Source organism: Electrona antarctica (assembly GCF_951216825.1).
Source record: "Electrona antarctica genome assembly, chromosome: 8".
NCBI lineage: Eukaryota > Metazoa > Chordata > Actinopteri > Myctophiformes > Myctophidae > Electrona > Electrona antarctica.
In genome coordinates this window covers 28,513,423-28,532,760 of record NC_136789.1, presented here as the reverse complement: position 1 = coordinate 28,532,760, position 19,338 = coordinate 28,513,423, and the positions used below count along the sequence as shown (strand labels likewise).

Here is a 19,338-nt window from a genome sequence, read left to right as displayed (position 1 = left end):
GGCAAAAGCCAGATAACTTTTGAGGGGCTCTTTCCCCTCCTATGCCCAGCTTTGTGTGTTTGTGTGTACCCCATTGCGATGATTTGATTGGCTGAGCACCCCATAGTAGGTATTGAGGATAAAAAGTGAGGATGCCAAAAGTGATTGGCCGGAATGTGATGATGTATGATGATAAGACCACCACTCACTTTTTTTTGTCTTCAGTCTAGACTTAATAGGAACAACCATAGATGGATCTCTTTATACAGAAGATTCCGCATTGAGTTATTAGCGTTCTGACAGACATACTAGGGGTTGGAATATGCATCCAGCAAGCCCAACCCAGTAGTCACTTTGAGAGTTTGAGTGGCACCACACAAAGTCACGGGTGAACATGTGCTATATGTCGAACATTACTATTACTAACCCTACCCCAAACGTAAGCGCAAGTACAACGCAACGCATGTCAGACCAAAGCAAACCAAAGCAAACTGTTTGCGGTGGAAATGAAATGAAATGAAATGATTACTATATTTACCCAGGGTATCTGGGCTAAGCTCAAGAACTTGTTTCCAGCCAGGCCCTGCTCATAGAACATTTCATCGTAGTGGTTCAATGCCTTGTTCAAGGGCACTTCAGCGGTGGTAATTTTAACGTGTCGGACCGCTGATTCGAACTGGCGACCTTCCGGTATCAAGACCGCTCCGCAATCCGTTCGGCCACCGCTGCCACAGTGGACACAAAAATGATGGCATGAGCAGGATTCAAACTCACTCAACCCAGGAGGTATGGATTGAAAGTATATTGCCTAACAAGCCATGCTGCTACGAGCTGGCTGCTGGAATGCTTTTCCAGAGTCTACTACATTACAAGTAAGACGCGCAAACGCGGGAAGCGAACGCAGCTCGTAAATTGCAATAACAATTAGAATAAATTACGTACTTTAAGGTTTTTTTTAAGTTATTTTTTTTTAAATTAAATGTTTTTTCAAGTTATTTTTTTAGTGTGTGTATGTGTGCGTGCGTGTTTATTTTTTAGTTTTTTTTTTTAAAAGTTTTTTCTTCAAGTTTTTTTTTAAGTTAAGGTTTTTTTTAAGTTAAGTTTTTTGTGTGTGCGTTTTTCCTTTTTAAGTTTTTTTTTTAAGTTACGTTTTTTTTTAAGTTAAGTTTTTTTTTAAGTTATTTTTTTTTTTAAGTTACGTTTTTTGTGTGTGTGTGTGTGCGCGTGCGTGCATGTGTGTGTGTGTGTGTGTGTTTTTGTGTGTGATACAGCTGCGCCCTCTGGTGGTGGGCGGGTGGTGTTACAGCGTGACACACAGACACACACACAGACGTGATCTGCTGGGTCTCATAGTAAATGCTCACTGCGTTCGCAATAACACGCCCAACTCAACCCCGCCGCCCAGTAAGGCAAAAACCCCGCCCATTAGGGGAGGGGATGGGATGGGGGACCCCTATGGGGCGAGGCTTCCCTCCCTCAGGGGTGATTTCACCCAACACCGTGAAATGGTGCACACCTCTTCCATTATCAAGAGGCGTGGCTGTGTGATTAGCTCGATGCACTGCTGGTGTGTAGTCACACCCCAGCTTACAATCTAATTGGTTTGACTCAGGCCAGGTGTGACTGACTGCACCCTATGCATTTTGTCCCAGGTTTGCTGACTCATATGTTCTCTTGTTTTACCACACAAATGCTTTCTGTCTTAGTTATGTGTAAGGAATAGATAGGGGTTGCCACCTCAGTCAGTACAACCGTAATAATCCTGGACACGTACGTACTGTACAAAGCTGACAAACTGGGTAAGCCAGACTAAAACTCTGCATGTTCCATATTTGAACCCATTTTGACCTGAGATCAGATTCTAAAAATGTCTTCTACATCCTGACAGTTTTCTGAAAAAGCTGTTTCTATGTCAGTGGTTCTTTGATTTTTCAAAAATAGCAGACCTACAAGCTCGTAGCGCGCCACTCGGTGGCGCGCTATGAGCTTGTAGATCTGCTATTTTTCAATAGCTAAAGCATAACATAATGCTAACACAAAGGGGTTCCCGCCCAAAATGTGTTAAGAAGGCGTTCCAAGTATGCGAGTGTGACTTGGCAAGCTTTGTGAATGAATTACCCCACGGATGACATAAGACTATGTAGTGGCATTCATAGAAAAAGAGCAAATACGTATATACGAGTAGTGATAAGGGGGATAGAAAGCTTAAACGTTTTACATTTTACAGTGGCCAGTTACAATTTGCTGCCACCTGTTAGCCCATCTCCGGACCCCCCGGGTTGAGCTCCTTTGGACCTACCACGTAGGGTCCGGTCTCACCGGCTTCAAGCGACATGGGATGCAATCTGATTCACCCTGACTTAGCCCTGTGCTGCGGTGTGGGTGTCACGCTGACATATTCCAAAAGAACCATACGAACGCTATAGGAGACAACGAACCCTCTCACCCCCCCCCCGCGAACGGCTCAGAAGCCGTTAAGTATTTTTAATGTTTGTACGACCGTTTTGGCAGCTCTGAAATTCTCTCTTGTTGACATCCCATTGTACCGCCTCCAGCCTCTCGGTTGGCTAGCTGCGCCTCCCTACGCGCCTCGTAGGCGCAGCTAGCCAACCGAGATGTCAACAAGGAGGGACCGAAGAGAGAATTTCAGAGCTGCCAAACGGTCGTACAAACATTAAAAATACTTAACGGCTTCTGTGCCGTTCGGGGGGGGGGGGGGGGTGAGAGGGTTCGTTGTATCCTATAGCGTTCATATGCTTCTTTTGGAATATGTCAGCGTGACACCCACACCGCAGCACAGGGGTAAGTCAGGGGAAATCAGATTGCATCCCATGTCGCTTGAATCCGGTGATAAGGAACCCTACATAAAGTCATCAAACTGTCAGAAACTTTAACGTAGGGTTCCGAAAGGAGCTAGCCACCTGTAGTAGGTGGTCTTTTAGAGAAGTTTTGAAGGAGGGTAAGGAGTAGCTCCTTTCGGAACCCTACGTTAAAGTTTCTGACATTTTGATGACTTTATGTAGGGTTCCTTCTCACCGGCCTCAAGCGACATGGGATGCCATCTGATTTCCCCTGACTTAGCCCTGTGCTGCGGTGTGGGTGTCACGCTGACATATTCCAAACGAAGCATATGAACGCTATAGGAGACAACGAACCATCTGACCCCCCCCGCGAACGGCTCAGAAGCCGTTAAGTAAGGGATAATATCTGGCTAGGTGGTCATTGTCGGGAGATAATTCACCGACAGGGAGTTTAACCACCGAGGCGAAGCCGAGGTGGTTACACTCCCTGAAGGTGAATTATATCCCGACAATGACCACCTAGCCAGATATTATCCCGCTTATTACATGGCTAACTAACATAAATTAATCCATTGATCCAAAACACAACAAAAAAAGTATTCCATAACTTCGCGCTGGCTGCGTCTGCCCAGCTGCAGGGCTGAAGCACTGTCGGAAAACAAGGAAGTGAGTTGATCAAATAGAATCCATTTTCGGGTCCAGCTGCTTCGTCTATTTCTCGCTCAAATGTTTTCAAAAACATTTTTAAGAGCAATGTTTAGCTGTAAATTACATTGTGTGTCAGTAGTGTGTGTGTTTACATGGCTGTTATGTTGGAAACGGCAGTAAATCAAGCGGGCGCAGCCGCGCAGCTGGTGGTGCTCAGAGGGTTTGATTAGGCAGCGGTCATTATACAGCGGAGCGGTCATTATCATGAGATAACTCACCGCTGAATTAAGCGATTGACCAATCAGAATCAAGCATTCAACCAAGCCATGTAATAAGTATTTTTAATGTTTGTACGACCGTTTTGCCAGCTCTGAAATTCTCTCTTGTTGACATCCCATTGTACCGCCTCTCGGCATCTCGGTTGGCTAGCAGCGCCTCCCTACGCGCCTCGTAGGCGCAGCTAGCCAACCGAGATGTCAACAAGGAGGGACCGAAGAGAGAATTTCAGAGCTGGCAAAACGGTCGTACAAACATTAAAAATACTTAACGGCTTCTGAGCCGTTCGCGGGGGGGGTCAGATGGTTCGTTGTCTCCTATAGCGTTCATATGCTTCGTTTGGAATATGTCAGCGTGACACCCACACCGCAGCACAGGGCTAAGTCAGGGGAAATCAGATGGCATCCCATGTCGCTTGAGGCCGGTGAGACCGGACCCTACGTGGTAGGTCCAAAGGAGCTCAACCCGGGGGGTCCGGAGACGGGCTAGGTAAGGAGTCACTTGTCTATGATTGTTGCCGGTAGGGCATTCCACAGTTTGACAGGTATCCGTTTTATCGCGCATCTTTAATCCATTCTAAACGGGAACCCCTTTTGGTGTTTTAAGGATTATGTTATGCTTTAGCCATTGAAAAATAGCAGATCTACAAGCTCGTAGCGCGGCACTGAGTGCCGCGCTACGAGCTTGTAGATCTTTGAATATATATTCTTTCAGAGCGAACGTTTTTTTAACTCAAATCTTTACTTCTGGGGAGGGGGTCCCTGGAACTACATATTTTCAGATTGGGTTCGACGGCCAAATACAGATAATTCTGGGGCTCCTTGACATGAAATAGTTTGAGAACCACTGGCATAGAAACATTGTTTTTATAAGACATTTAGTAGAATGGAGCTCAGGTCTGAATGGTTTAAGCAACACTAATGTCTCTTTACTTTTCTTGTGTCTGGACAGACGACATTCCTGGAGCGTCCGAGTGAATCCTGGACAGGTGGAAGCCCTATTAGGGGAAATAGGACAGGAGAGGAGGAGGAGGAAGAGATGATGACGATGGCTCTCCAGGGCACCTCGTCGCCGCCGCGTGTTTCCTCGGACCCACCAGGGCCATGTTCTCCACGGGGCCAGGCCTCCTCCACCATGGCCTGTCCCCTCTGTCAGGCCTCCTTCCCCCTGGACCAGATCGAGATGCACGCGGCCACCTGCTACGGGGAGGAGGAGGAGGTGCAGGAGGCGGGAGGAGGAGGAGGAGGAGGAGGACACTTTTACTCCACGGCTGCCGACCACTTCCCAGGTTAGTCCGACAGCCGAGGTGGACGGCTGGGAAATTTCGTATAGTCTTTTTTTCTTTTTCTTTTTTGCCTAAAATATTGTCTGTATAAATACATTCGTGAATCCACTTGCTGACCAAAAATGTCAAACTTTCCTTTTGCTTTATGTAGCATGTGACATGTCAAACTAAGGGGTTTTCATGATTCTGAATCCATTCCAAGCATTAGTTTTACACACAATACACTCCTTGGGCTAAAAACGGCCATTGACGTCATGACAAATGATTAGGTCAGCACATTTTGGGCACATTTGGTCAAGTGGCTATGGCTGCTTTTAGCCCAAGGAGTGTATTTCGGAATCATGAAAACCCCCTAGTTTGACATGTCACATGCTACTTAAAGCAAAAGGAAAGTTTGACATTTTTGCCTGCCATTATGCTGTTAACACAATCGGTGCCGGGATGCCTTCAAAATAGGAGCTCTGGGGTGCCGGAAAGACATGGCAGCTTTTACTCTGAAGCCCCCATTTTGTTAGCTTACCTCACAAGTCTATTATATCGCTAGAATCTCCAAAGCATTCATATGCATTTTGAGGCATGTTGAAGTCAGAAATGAAGCGCGTAGTATATCCATCAGATCAAGACCACGGAGAGCGCCCTGGATTAGGAGAGACGAGGCATTCTTTCTGCCGCGCTAACGGCTAAGTGAACGGTAAGCTAATATGACCGTAGGCTTCGCTCTACGGTGGCCGAGTGTCCGCCAAAAAAAAAAAGAAAAAGGGAAATAATTCAGAATATTCTCCCCTCGCCTGATATCATTGAGGATGCGCTAGGACGTGTACACACGTCTATGTACGCGTCGATTGGGTTCCCTAGGACGTGTGGAGCCGTCCTACGGACGGAAACGGTTAATGGTAGGGTCACAAGAACAAATATTGACAGGCGGTCAGCAAGCGGATTCATGAATGTATGTATAGACAATATGTATGTATAGACAATGTATGTATAGACAATATTTTAGGCCAATAAAAAAATATATACCAAATTTCCCACTTTAACTCATTTTGGGCGGGAAGTTACCCTTTTGGTGTTTTAAACATTATGTTATAATTTAGCTATTGAAAAATAGCAGATCTACAAGCTCATAGCGCGCCACCGAGTGGCGCACTACGAGCTTGTAGGTCTGCTATTTTTGAAAAATCGTGAAAATATTTATTTCAGAAAACTGGAGGATTTAGAAGACATTTTTAAAATGTTGACGTTGATCATGCTACAGTGTCACTAATAAGCAGCAGATCTACGAGCTCGTGTTTTGTTTTGACAAATGAGGTTTCCACCCATTTAGGTCTGACGTCGAAATTAAAAAAATGTCTTCTAAATCCTGACAGTTTTCTGAAATACCTATGTTTCAGTGGTGCTCAATATTTCATGTCAAGGACCCCAAAAATTATATATAATTGGCCGCCGACCCCCCCAACTGAAAATATGTTGTTCCAGGAACCTCTCAGAACCAACGTTTGAGTTAAAAACGTTTGCTCTGAAAGAATATATATTCAAAGATTTGCGCCACATTTTTACGATAGCAGATCTACAAGCTACGAGCTTGTAGATCTGCTATTTTTCAATAGCTTAAAACACAAAGGGGTTCCCGCCCAGAATGGGTTAATAGTTACGTTCCCCCATGTTCAATGACAAAAACACAATTAATCATCGCACAGCAATCCCCAACTAAAATGTAATGATCCTAGGCCTGCAGTTTTTACTTGTTTAGAGTGAAATAATCACAGTTCAAATGTGTCGTTTTCTTTGTTTTGTTTTTTTAGCATCTCCTCGTCCGAAGCGAGCCAGGAATAGAGGGTTGACTGCAGAGGAGACTGCTGCTCATTCTTCTTCTTCTGTCAGGAATCGAGGCTTGACTGAGGAGGCATCTCATTCTTCTGCTGCCCGGCAAGTAAACTGATGGATGGATTCAGGGCTCTGTTACACGCACACATAAGCTGGACTCCCATGGACAGGCTTACCTGCACACACACATGAAAGCATACATAAGCAGGGGTGCGCATTATTATTTTGGGCTAGTACTCAAAGGAGCACCTGCAGGGGCGCCTAACTTTGTTTCCAGGTGGGGGAGCACAGTTTTGGACTCATGCGTAGCGCGCGCGCAAAAATGCGCGTGCATGTGCCTCGTGCACGCGCGTTTTCGCGCATTTTCACACGGAAAAGTGGCTTTTACTTTCCCTCTCCACACGCAAGTTATATGAACAAACTGACAAAATGCATCATAAAAAGGCATAGGCCTATTTAGGCTACACATGACATTGGCAATATTTTGGCGATATCAAAACAAAACATATAAATTATAGCCCTATTATACAACAGACGAGCTGACAGCGCAGCTGGGCTCGGCGACCCCGGTGTTGTATCGTCATCATTCATCATAGATCCCTCCCCGTCAGAATCTAATATCTAACATTAAATTGCAGCAGCATTCAGCAGTTCAGTTGGCACGGCGGCCATAGTAATTAGTAAATACTATATTATTTCTCACTGCAATAGTGACTATTAGAGAAATAATATTTTACCTTAAACCCCAAATGTGCTCTTGCGCTCCGGGGTGATTAATTCACTCATCATGGCATTTACTTTATATCCAACGTGAGTTACGTGTCCAGAATGTCATTATGTAAGCTACGTGAGCCCACACATTCAGGCTGACCGGAGAAATTCAAATCCGTGCGCCCCGTGCGTAAAGGTAACCGGAAATAGCGTCAGCAGCAGAGCAGTAGCCTCGGAAACCCAGACGTTTTTATTTCCAGGGAGAAAAAGCAGAGCAGAGACGATGATAAAAAAAAAACCCCAAAAAAGTCACACAAATGTAGTTTAAGAATACTATTTATTTTATCCTCCAACCAGTCCACTTTTTATTTATATAAATAATAACGTGACATTATATATTTTTTTAAATTTCCTTTTTTTTTTGGTAGGCTACTGCACATTCATGTCATGAATAATAATTTAAGAAATCATAGCAGATTATATGAGTTAAAAAAAAAAGGATCTCAATTCCACAGCTGTGGAACAAACTTCCAGCTGTAGTACACATAGCCGGCCTGTAGATGGCCACCAAAAAAAAAGAAAAAGCTTATTCTGGTATTTCACACAGGTGTTGCCAAATAACTAATTATCTTGCCAGTCAGATGCGACATATCTAGGTCATATCAATGTAATCAGCAGAGCAGTGCTGCTTCTCTCTCTGAGTCTGCACACACTGACTGACCAGCTAAAATGTATGCCTACTTTATATTGGTGTGGTCGCAATGCGACGGTTCATTTTAACATGGTGGAGCAGCTGCTCCGTTTGCTCCATGGCTCAGGCGCGCCTGAGCACCTGGCCATGTAGCTTGGTGCGCACAGCGGGGCGAGGCGGGGGACGTTCGTATCCTGCCACAACGTTATGCTGCATTCACACGGGCAGATGCAACAGATGCAAAGCCACACAGTAGTAGTACTCCCACTAGCAGCAGGTGTCCGTTTACCACTGGCACAACCACAAACGTCCAACACATATACAATGAATTACCCGCCTAATGGTTCCATGTTTAATTCCAGCGTGTGTAACCTACATTGTTTAAGTGACAGATAGTTTTCATATTGTAAATATGGTCGCTAACGTGGTTTACAGCTGAGCTCCCCAAGACTTTCCCTTTCCGTTTAAAAAACTGTCATCGTAGCTTGTTTACAACTGAAACGGACTTCCTGTCCTCTGACTTCCTCATCAAAATAAGAGCTACTTTTAATGATTAGTCAACACTAGTTTTATTTCTAAGTCTACTTACAGGATGTTAACATCTCATTTGAGTGCCTTTTGAGTGCCTGTCAGCATTCTCTAAATTCCTGTCTCTCAGCTGTTAGCTAAATTCCTGTCTCTCATGCCGTTGATGTACCACGCAGCAAACGTTTTGACGACGCATGTGCACTGGCGGTCTGGCGCACCGCTTGTGTGCACCGCTGTACATATGGATGTTTTTTATTGTGGTGTGTATTTATGTATTGTCTTGTCTTGAATGTATGCATTGACCCGAGCAAAACTATTTTCCTTTTGTGGATAATAAAGGACATCTAATCTAATAATAATAATAGGGTTGCAGCCACTGATAATTTACTTGGTGATTATTATTTAGTTTCTAGTGAATCAGCTTCCCCACCACGTTTTGTGTGAAATCCTTTAAATCCTTTAACAGTTAAAGGATTTAAAGGATTTAACACAAAACTTGGTTAGAGTGAATACAGTCAAGTTAAAACTCTTAAAGAGTATCTCTCTCATTCAGATAGGGTACTACAGACACCTATCCCATCATAGCGGGGTTGCATTTCATTTTGTTTGAGTGTGACTAGTCTTTGTTTGATGATCTCTGACTGGGACCAGAAGGAAAACAACTAGCATAAACACAACAGTTGTTTACAAAATCTCATTGCTTATACATCTTGCTTTGAGATTTACATTATTAGACAATTCAAAATCCGACCTTTTCTCCCCAATTCCAATCTTTTGAAAATCATGAGATCGGAGCCGATTTCCGATCTCCCGATCCGATCAGGACAACCCTACTTTAACTGCTTGAGGTTCAGGTATCAGGTATCAGACACACAGGGGACTGGTGTTGGGGTGAATATGAGGTTATAATGATGTTGCTTGAGGTTCAGGTATCAGGTATCAGACACACAGGGGACTGGTGTTGGGGTGAATATGAGGTTATAATGATGTTGCTTGAGGTTCAGGTATCAGGTATCAGACACACGGGGGACTGGTGTTGGGGTGAATATGAGGTTATAATGATGTTTGTTTGTTGTGTTTACCTGTGGCAGGCTGTTTGATAAAAAGGAGAAGTGTTACATCTGTCATAAAGCCGTCCCATCCAGTGAGTTTGGCAGACACACAGAGAAGTGCATCCGACAACAAACATCGAGGAGCGAACAGGTACAGTACACCTATCTGATTTAGGGTGCTATCAAGTCCCTAAAGCCAGAGCAGGGTCTATGCAGCACACAGTACTGTATAGAGCAGTGTTTCCCAACCTGTGTGCCGCGGCACTTTACTGTGCCGTTTAATGTGTCCAGGTGTGCTGCCTGATTTGACCGAAAATAACACTAACCCTCCCCCGAAAGCAATCGTTGTTGTCACACGTCTAACCATTAGATAACAACAACTACGGAACAATAGACTCTAACGACCCTCGGCCATTGAAATGTTAATGCTAAAGAGATGCATCCAGAAGACGCTACATTTCGCCCCCTCCAGTAAGACTGGAGCGCACGTAGACAGCAGACACATACAGTCCTACATGTCCCGACCCAAACACTGAGGAGGTAAAGTAAACGTGACGTTGTTGTGATTAAACATAATGTGCCACGAAAAATAGCTGTCCAAGTGTCCATACATGATCGCCTCGTTCGGCGAACAAAATCCTCCACAGAAGCGCAGTGATGCCTGATTTATTCTTCGTCATACACGTGTTCCATGCTGAAAATGGCTGATTTACAAGCTCACAACGCGTTGCGGACGCAACGTGTTGTGAGCTTGTCGGTCAGCTATTTTCAGCACATGGAAATATGCAGGCTGTGAGAACTGAGACCCTTCACAATAAAAGCATGCAGCTTTCACAAGTTGGCCCATAATAAAGACAAGGAAAAGGATTAAGAATTAGGTGGCATTTCACATTGCATATGAGCTATTTCTTTCTCCAAAATGTATTTAAAAAAATATATATAATAAGGAATTAATTTGGATAATGGTAATGGAGATATTGTAAAAGTTGTCACTTTATTAATCCCCCAAGGTTTTTTTATTCAATAAAGTCTAAAATAAATGAACTTTCCCAACACTGTGTATATATATATATTTACACACACATACATACACATATGTATGTGTATAGATAGGCCTATACACCGTATATCTAGGTGTGCCCTGAGATTTTTAGGCTATGAAAAGTGTGCCCTGGGACAAAAAAGGTTGGGAAACACTGGGATAGAGCCATGGCTGAGTGGAACAAACTGCCAGCTATGATCACAAAAGAAAAAACTAAATCAAGTTTCAAGAGACAATTGAAGAGGCATCTTGAAACCCAAAGACTGTAGGGTGCTCGAACGTGCACGGACACGCATACACGTACACGCACACGCACACACACACACACACACACACACACACACAGCAGTCATGATCATGATTAGGATAATATTTTCAATTTTTATCTCTACTTTTGTTTTCTACCCCATGAGAATGGAAGGCTAATATGTAACTGAGGCAGATATGATATGCCTTTTTGTTTTTTTTCTCTTCCAAGAAAATGGGGAATCAGAAGGTGGATGAGGAAATTGTTGATCAAATATTTTTTATTTTTTATTTTATTTATATATCATTGTCCTGTAATGTCATTCATGGTCGAATGTCATGTTTTTATGTTCTGTGTGGGACCCCAGGAAGATTAGCTGCTGCTATGCACCAGCTAATGGGGATCCTAATAAAACTCTAAAACTCTAAAACCCATTTTGACCTGAGATCAGATTCTACGACAGTTTTCTGAAAAAGCTATGTTTGTTTAGATTTTTCAAAAAATTGCAGACCTACAAGCTCGTAGTGCGGCACTCGGTGCAGCGCTATGAGCTTGTAGATCTGCTATTTTTCAATAGCTAAAGCACAACATAATGCTAACACCAAAAGGGGTTCCCGCCTAAAATGGCATAACCACTTTCCACGTGGCCTGCTGTCATAGTCAAAATACAGTAGATGTACTGTACAAGCTCGTTGTGAGCTCGTTAGACTGGCTATTGCTGTTGTGGAGTATCTAGGGCTTAAGTGGTTTAATACCATAGATATTAAAATAAATAGATGCCTCACTGGCCGCTGCAGTTCATTGGAGTGACGTGTCTTCCAATGAAGGCAGGAAGTCAAGCGGAAGTGCCCTAGGGCAGGGGTTCTCAACGTTTTTGGCCGGGGACCCCCGAAAATGCTTTGGCAACGTCTCGGGACCCCCGCCCTAGGGAAGTGCCCTAGGGAAGTGCCCTAGGGAAGTGCCCTAGGGACGCGCTGAAGGCACGTTGCGGAGCTGCCCAAGTGACCGCACTCATGCGACTCCTCCATGTCTCTCACTGTCACTCGAGTGACTACTGGCCAATCACAGCGCGTCTTTTCCGGGACTTGTGTTACACATGCAAGGAATCTCAGGAAAATTGTGCCTTCAATTTTGACATGGCCCCCAGAGCCGGAAGAGGTGTCTACGTTTATGTCTATGGTTAATACACCTTATGGTATCTTTATTCCAATTGAAAGCTGTGTGCTCACATTCACAACATGATGGCTGCGGCTCGTGAAATTGAGACTGGTTTCATGACTTGATAAAGAAGGTAGGATGTCCTCACAACGTTCTCAATGCTCCCAGTAGTATTTTATTAAAGATTCAACGTTTCGACGTTGAATTCTCATTAAGAACGGTGTGCGTACAAGACATCCTACCTCCTTTTTCTGTATGTGTATATTTTTGTTGTTCAGCACCCATCAACTTTTTGAGATGTGAGTGTTTCCATTTTGGATCTTATCTTTTAAGACTGAATAAAGATATCCATGCTTCTTTCAGAGAGGAGGAGGAGGAGGAGGAGGAGGAGGAGACCTGCTGAGTGCTCTGGAACAGACAGACAGCAGAGAACCAACAGGTGAAAACATGCTTTTATTTCCCCACTCGGAGCCTTAAGGTATTTGTTCTCCATGTTGGGTACACTGGTCCTGTTTGTTTATTTTCTCATTAGTATTCCTTGTGACAACCTGCGTTTGCGATGTGGCCCAAAAAGCCACGCCATCTAAGGCAGGGCAAGTCTTTCTTTTTGCTGCACAAGGCAGCTCAGAATCACAATCGGCTTCATTGTCAATAATATACAAATACAATAAAGAAAAGACAGCCTGTTAGTGAGGCTTTGTGACACAGGTTTTTTTTTCCTTTTTTTCCATAAACTGAAATACATAGTAACTTACTATGGGCATATCTCACAGGCCACTGCAATTTTTTTTATACTGGTTTCTCTGGTTTACTCTTTTTTGTTTTTTTTTCCATGACAGAAGCTGGTCCATCTGGCGTGAACTACAAGTAAGAGAACCGTGTTTTTCATGTCGGATGCGTGTGATGGTGATTAGACTTTATTACAACTAGACCTGTACGTGCCCGTCGGCTACCGGCCTACTGAGAACGATGCAATCCTTTATTACAACTAGACCTGTACGTGCCCGTCGGCTACCGGCCTACTGAGAACGATGCAATCCTTTATTACAACTAGACCTGTACGTGCCCGTCGGCTACCGGCCTACTTGAGAACGATGCAACTTGGGAACCTAATAATACCCGTTGTCAAGTGGACTGGTTAAGTAGGCTAATCAATTGTCAGGTGTGGGGTTGCCACACTACTTTGCGGCAGGCCTCTTACGGCACCCGTCCTTGACCTGAACCGGCATCCATCTTGAAACGAACGAGAGAAAACAAAAACAGCAGAGTATTATCTCCGAAAGAATCCTCTGATTTTGGTGAGATGAGAAGAAGTATGCTCTTAGGATGGCACTAAAAGGTTGGCGCATCGCTCCTTTAGCATATTATCGTCTTGCATGCTAGTTTGGCACCCGATTTGAGCGACGGACAGGATGCGCTCTTACTTCCCGGTTTTAAAATGGCCGACGAGGGACCCACGAATTGTAGTAATTTTGTAGTTTTTTGCCTGGCGGTCTACTACGGTAAGGTGCCCGAAAACATGCCGGCAGGAAATGTGTGTTAAATCCTTCCAACAGGGTGAAGGGACAATACTTTTAAAAAAATGGCTTTAAGTGCCACAGGCTACGCTGACGAACCATAACTAAGTGGTCATTTGATTGTGTCAGAGAGGTGATCGATCTCAGCGGCCACGAGGAGGAAGAGGAGGAGGAGGAGGAAGAAGGCGAGGAGGAGAGCGAGGACGTCTTGTGTGTGAGCGACTCCCCCATCCGAGCCTTCACCTCCGTCTCGGAGGCCTCGGGCTGCCTGGTGGACTTCAAGAAGCAGCTCCACCCCAGATCACCGCCGCGCAGGGAGGCGGGTAAGCGGGGGCGTGGAAGAGGACGACGAGGAGGAGGACGAGGAGGGCGCGGCGCAAGTCGAGGAAGAGCAGTGAAGAGGAAGTACACCCGGTGACAGTGTTTTTAAACCCATTTAGACCCGACACTAGATTCTACAAAATGTCTTCTAAATCCTAAACAGTTTTCTGAAAAACCTCATGTTTCTATGTCGGTGGTGCTCAACCTTTTTCATGTCAAGGACCCCCAGAATTATCTGTATTTGGCTGCGGACCCCCATCTGAAAATATGTTGTTCCAGGGACCCCCCAGAAGCAAAGATTTGAGTAAAAAAACGTTCGCTCTGAAATAATATATATATTAAAAGATTTGTGCCACATTTTCACGATTTCTCAAAAATAGCAGATCTACAAGCTCGTAGCGTGGCACTCGGTTAGCAAAGCAAAGCAAAGTTACTATATTTACCCAGGGTATCTGGGCTAAGCTCAAGAACTTGTTTCCAGCCAGGCCCTGCTCATAGAACATTTCATGGTAGTGGTTCAATGCCTTGCTCAAGGGCACTTCAGCGGTGGTAATTTGAACGTGTCGGACCGCTGATTCGAACTGGCGACCTTCCGGTATCAAGACCGCTCCGCAATCCGTTCGGCCACCGCTGCTACAAGCTTGTAGATCTGCTATCAAAAGGGGTTCCCGTCCAGAATGGGTTAAGGTAGTAGGCTGCTGCAGAAGACTCCTATTGCTGTCGGCCAGAAATCTTGTATTCCCAGTCCATACAATTCAGTGTATTTCAGTACATTGACGCCCTACTTTGTCGTATAAGACTGTCACATGAAAATAGCCGATCTACACGCCGAGATTATTCTATTTTACAAACATTTTGAACGTTTTAAGTGTTAATGTCAAGCTTGTGGGTTTTATAAATACAAGTTTATTACTAAATAATTACATGATGGGATCCACTTTTTTCCATTTACTTCTCAGTTTTGTACATAAATGTTTCTTCCCGACAGTGACACTTAAGTTAAAGTGAAGATGAACTTTGGCCCACGATACGTACAGTAAAAGTCCAAATATTGTTGATCATCTTTTCCCATCCGTTCTTTGATATGGAACCGTGACTAAGAATAAACATTCCCTCAAGTCAGTTTATATTTAAGATCCTTACTATAATCTTTTAAAGTTTAACACGTGATTATTACGCGCAGACAATAGTAACGTAATTTTCTAAACAAGGTAATGTGTTTTTTCCGAAATAAGTAAAATCAACTTGTATGAATGAGACATGTATGCATAGCAAAGTATGTCTGGTTGCAAGTGTGGTGCAATTAACCCATTTCGGCCTGACGTCGAAATAAAATAAATGTTCGCTCTGAAAGAGTATATATTCAAAGATTTGTGCCGCATCTTTTACGATTTTCCAAAAATAGCAGACCTACAAGCTCGTAGCGCGCCACGAGCTTGTAGATCTGCTATTTTTCAATAGCTAAAGTATAACTTAGTTAAAACACAAAGGGTTAAGTAAAAAATAAACTGTTGATAAAAAAAAAACTAAAAAAACAACCTAGTCTTTACTTTGGGGAAGATGACATTGCTATAGAAACGGAGGAGATCCGAGCACTCCGAAAATTAGGAAGAAAGTAAAATTAAGCTTTTAATGCAGCATAAGTTAAACTTATTGGTACTTGGTATATTTTACTGCTTTAATCTCCTGTGAGTGCCTGGTACTATTACATTATTCAATTAAATGTCCAGTTACTCACAGAGACAACAGGATAAAGATGATTGACAATATTTGGACAAAGGTTTTTTACCAAATTTCAACATGCCTTTATAATGTATTTCGTTGCAGTATGATGGGATACCCAAATGTTTTTGCTCACTAGGCCCCACATTTTTGCACTAAACATTGTGACCCACCAGTATGTTGTTTTTTTTGACACATGGCTGTTAACTAGGCTTGTGACCATACGGGCAGCCTGTCTCTACATGGACATGTGGTCCCTAAAGCTGGTCCTCTGGGATCTGTCTCTACATGGACATGTGGTCCCTAAAGCTGGTCCTCTGGGATCTGTCTCTACATGGACATGTGGTCCCTAAAGCTGGTCCTCTGGGATCTGTCTCTACATGGACATGTGGTCCCTAAAGCTGGTCCTCTGGGATCTGTCTCTACATGGACATGTGGTCCCTAAAGCTGGTCCTCTGGGATCTGTCTCTACATGGACATGTGGTCCCTAAAGCTGGTCCTCTGGGATCTCAGTACTGCTGGAGTTCTATCCTTCCCAAGACCACTAGAACTGCTGGTATTTTCAGCACTCGAAGCTAGACTAGAAACTCATTAGACGGCTATATGAGATTAATGATATTAATTCATGTCCTTTTATGAACCTGTTGCGTCAGAAACGGAATAGAAAGCTCAGCCAGGTTTTACAAACCTGTGGTTCTGAAGAAGTCCGACCTGTCCTGTCACTGTGCTGCGGTCCCAAAAATGTCTCTGACATTTTCTGTTCACGAGCGGAGAGACAATGTTTCCTCTTTTGTTAAGGATGCGAAAACCAGCTGCAGGTAAAACCAGCACAAGCTAAAATATTATTTTAGTAGTAGTTCCATTCCTAGTGTTTGAGCAAAGCAGTACTGGGTACAGTCCTCTTGGTAGCAGGACCAGTACTGGGTACAGTCCTCCTGGTAGCAGGACCTGCTTTGGATAACATTGCCCTGGGGTGCTGCTCTTAGGACCTGCGTTGGACTTCTGTGTGGCAGAACAAACACACAAAAAAGGAATTTCATATTGTTTATTTTTTTTGTATGACATTCAAATCGCATTTGGGAAGAGCAGGTCACAAGTGGTCAAGCTCATTGGATGTTAGGAGTGTAGTGTAAATGTCGCCATGTAATTCTAAAAAAATACGTTATTCAGTTTGATGTATCTGCTTTTGTTTTCTTCTGACTACCTCCCTCACCAGGGATGGCTACTTTTGCATTTTGTTAATTTTCATAAAGGAAATTCCACTTTTTATTTTGTTTTATTGAGACTGATGATATTAGTGAATCTAGCCGGAGTGCTCCTATTTAATCTCTCCTGTCTCTCACCTGCACTGTGTCCCTCTCAGCTGTCCTGTCTCCTACACTGTCTCCCTCTCAGCTGTCCTGTCTCTCCTACACCGTCTCCACACCATAGCGCAAAACTTTCTTAAGCTGCGCACTTCTTAAGCTGCGCGCAGCTTAAAGCTTGAGTTTTTAGACAGCTGGTGGATGGAAATTAAGCTCCACCTCCGCGGAAGACTTGAGCGGAGGAGAGCGTTTCCGGGAATCTGGCCGTCGCGCAAGTATTCGGCGGAGGTGGAGCTTAATTTCCATCCACCAGCTGTCTAAAAACTCAAGCTTTAAGCAGCGCGCAGCCGAGAACGTGCGCAGCTCTTTTGACCGTGTGGCAGCACCTCTACACTGTCTCCCTCTCAGCTGTCCTATTGTCTCTCCTACACTGTCTCCCTCTCAGCTGTCCTGTCTCCTACACTGTCTCCCTCTCAGCTGTCCTGTCTCTCCTACACTGTCTCCCTCTCAGCTGTCCTATTGTCTCTCCTACACTGTCTCCCTCTCAGCTGTCCTATTGTCTCTCCTACACTGTCTCCCTCTCAGCTGTCCTACTGCCTCTCCTACACTGTCTCCCTCTCAGCTGTCCTACTGCCTCTCCTACACTGTCTCCCTCTCAGCTGTCCTACTGCCTCTCCTACACTGTCTCCCTCTCAGCTGTCCTATTGTCTCTCCTACACTGTCTCCCTCTCAGCTGTCCTATTGTCTCTCCTACACTGTCTCCCTCTCAGCGGTCCTATTGTCTCTCCTACACTGTCTCCCTCTCAGCTGTCCTGTCTCTCCGACACTGTCTCCCTCTCAGCTGTCCTATCCTGTCTCTCCTACACTGTCTCCCTCTCAGCGGTCCTCCTATTCTGTCTCTCCTACACTGTCTCTCTCCGAGCCTTTCTACTGTCTGTCCTGAGTTAATGTCCCACTGAGTGCTGGAATACTTCAGTATATTGTCTTGGCCTGCATCGTTTTGTCGAATATAATTTCCTCACTTGTCGAGTCGGGAATTTGTATTTGCCTTTCCATAATTTATTAAACATAGTCTGTATCTCATGAACCTGTCAAAAGATGACAGTTACACAGATAACTGGCATTTTTATGTGTACACAAGTTTTTTATACAGTACCTTTTTGATATGAGTTCAAGTTGATAGATTTGTGTTTACAAAATAAATAAATTTCTGCATTAAATAATATATATATTTCTCCATTTCTTTCAGGATACCAAGCTACTTCTTTAATAGATTGGACAAGTAGGAGCTGCATGTTTGCTTGTTCCTTATAGAGCGTCGCAGTCCCGCCCCCTTTCATGACGACGCCAGTATAATTCCCAATGCATTTTTCCCATAGACATTTCAAATTTATTTATTTAAAGACCTTGTAAGCGTTGTACAAAGCCAACTCTTGTGACAAATCATGACATCAAACACAATATTTTGGACCAAACAAATAATTACAAAGAAGAAAAACAAAAGTGTTGTAACCTGCCGTTTTCTTCTTTCTAATTATTTGTTCGGCCCGAAAAATTGTTTATGATTTGTCACGACTCGAGTTGGCTTTGTACGAGGCTTAAAAGGTCTTTAAATAAATACTTTTTGAAATGTCTGAGGAAAATGAACGGGGAATAATTTCCTGGGCCCTGGTAGGGGGCGGGACTGCGACGCTCTATAGGGATCATGGCACAATATGCAAAATACATTCACCATTATATTGGCCAAATAATTGCGATTAACAGTATTATCGTGATAATAAAGCCTAAAATGACTTGTTTAACCACTTGAACCCCCAGCATGCCTATTCTGGGGGGGGGGGCATTCACCAAAAATAGCCGATCTACAAGCTCAATGCGTAGTGGTGATCTTGTAGCTCGGCTATTCTTTGCGAAAGGATTTGTGTAGCAGGACGTAAGGGTGTACGTATAGACTAGAGCACTGGTTCCCAAACTTTCATGTCAAGGACCCCCAAATTGACACTAATTGGCCATATCTTTTCAAATGGACCCCCATTTGAAAAGATATGTCAGGGACCCCCATAAGAGAAGATGTTTACGGCTCTAGCAGTGATTCTCAACCCGTTTAATTTCAAGGACCCCCAGTTTGACATGCATTAGTCTACGTACGGACCCCCATTTAATGGCATTTCTATCTCTGAGACCCCCAATTTATATTGTAAAATCAATGTTTTTTTTAACTTGAGAGTGTAC

The 19,338-nt window shown here is 43.9% G+C and overlaps 1 protein-coding gene across 2 annotated transcripts in view; it reads left to right on the top strand.

The window, feature by feature from the left end:
* The window catches only part of uimc1 (ubiquitin interaction motif containing 1), a 43,893-nt gene extending 28,893 nt beyond the window's left edge, over positions 1-15,000 (top strand). The window contains exons 18-23 of one of the 2 annotated variants that reach the window (XM_079507126.1): positions 4,656-4,992; positions 6,792-6,915; positions 9,835-9,946; positions 12,606-12,681; positions 13,085-13,109; positions 13,889-15,000. In XM_079507126.1, coding sequence (XP_079363252.1) covers positions 4,656-4,992; positions 6,792-6,915; positions 9,835-9,946; positions 12,606-12,681; positions 13,085-13,109; positions 13,889-14,177 — 963 coding nt within the window. In that variant the 3' untranslated portion in view covers positions 14,178-15,000. Of the gene's footprint in view, positions 1-4,655; positions 4,993-6,791; positions 6,916-9,834; positions 9,947-12,605; positions 12,682-13,081; positions 13,110-13,888 lie in introns of both variants that reach the window. The other variant, XM_079507125.1, reaches the window with a different exon arrangement.
* Positions 15,001-19,338: the final 4,338 nt, after the last annotated feature.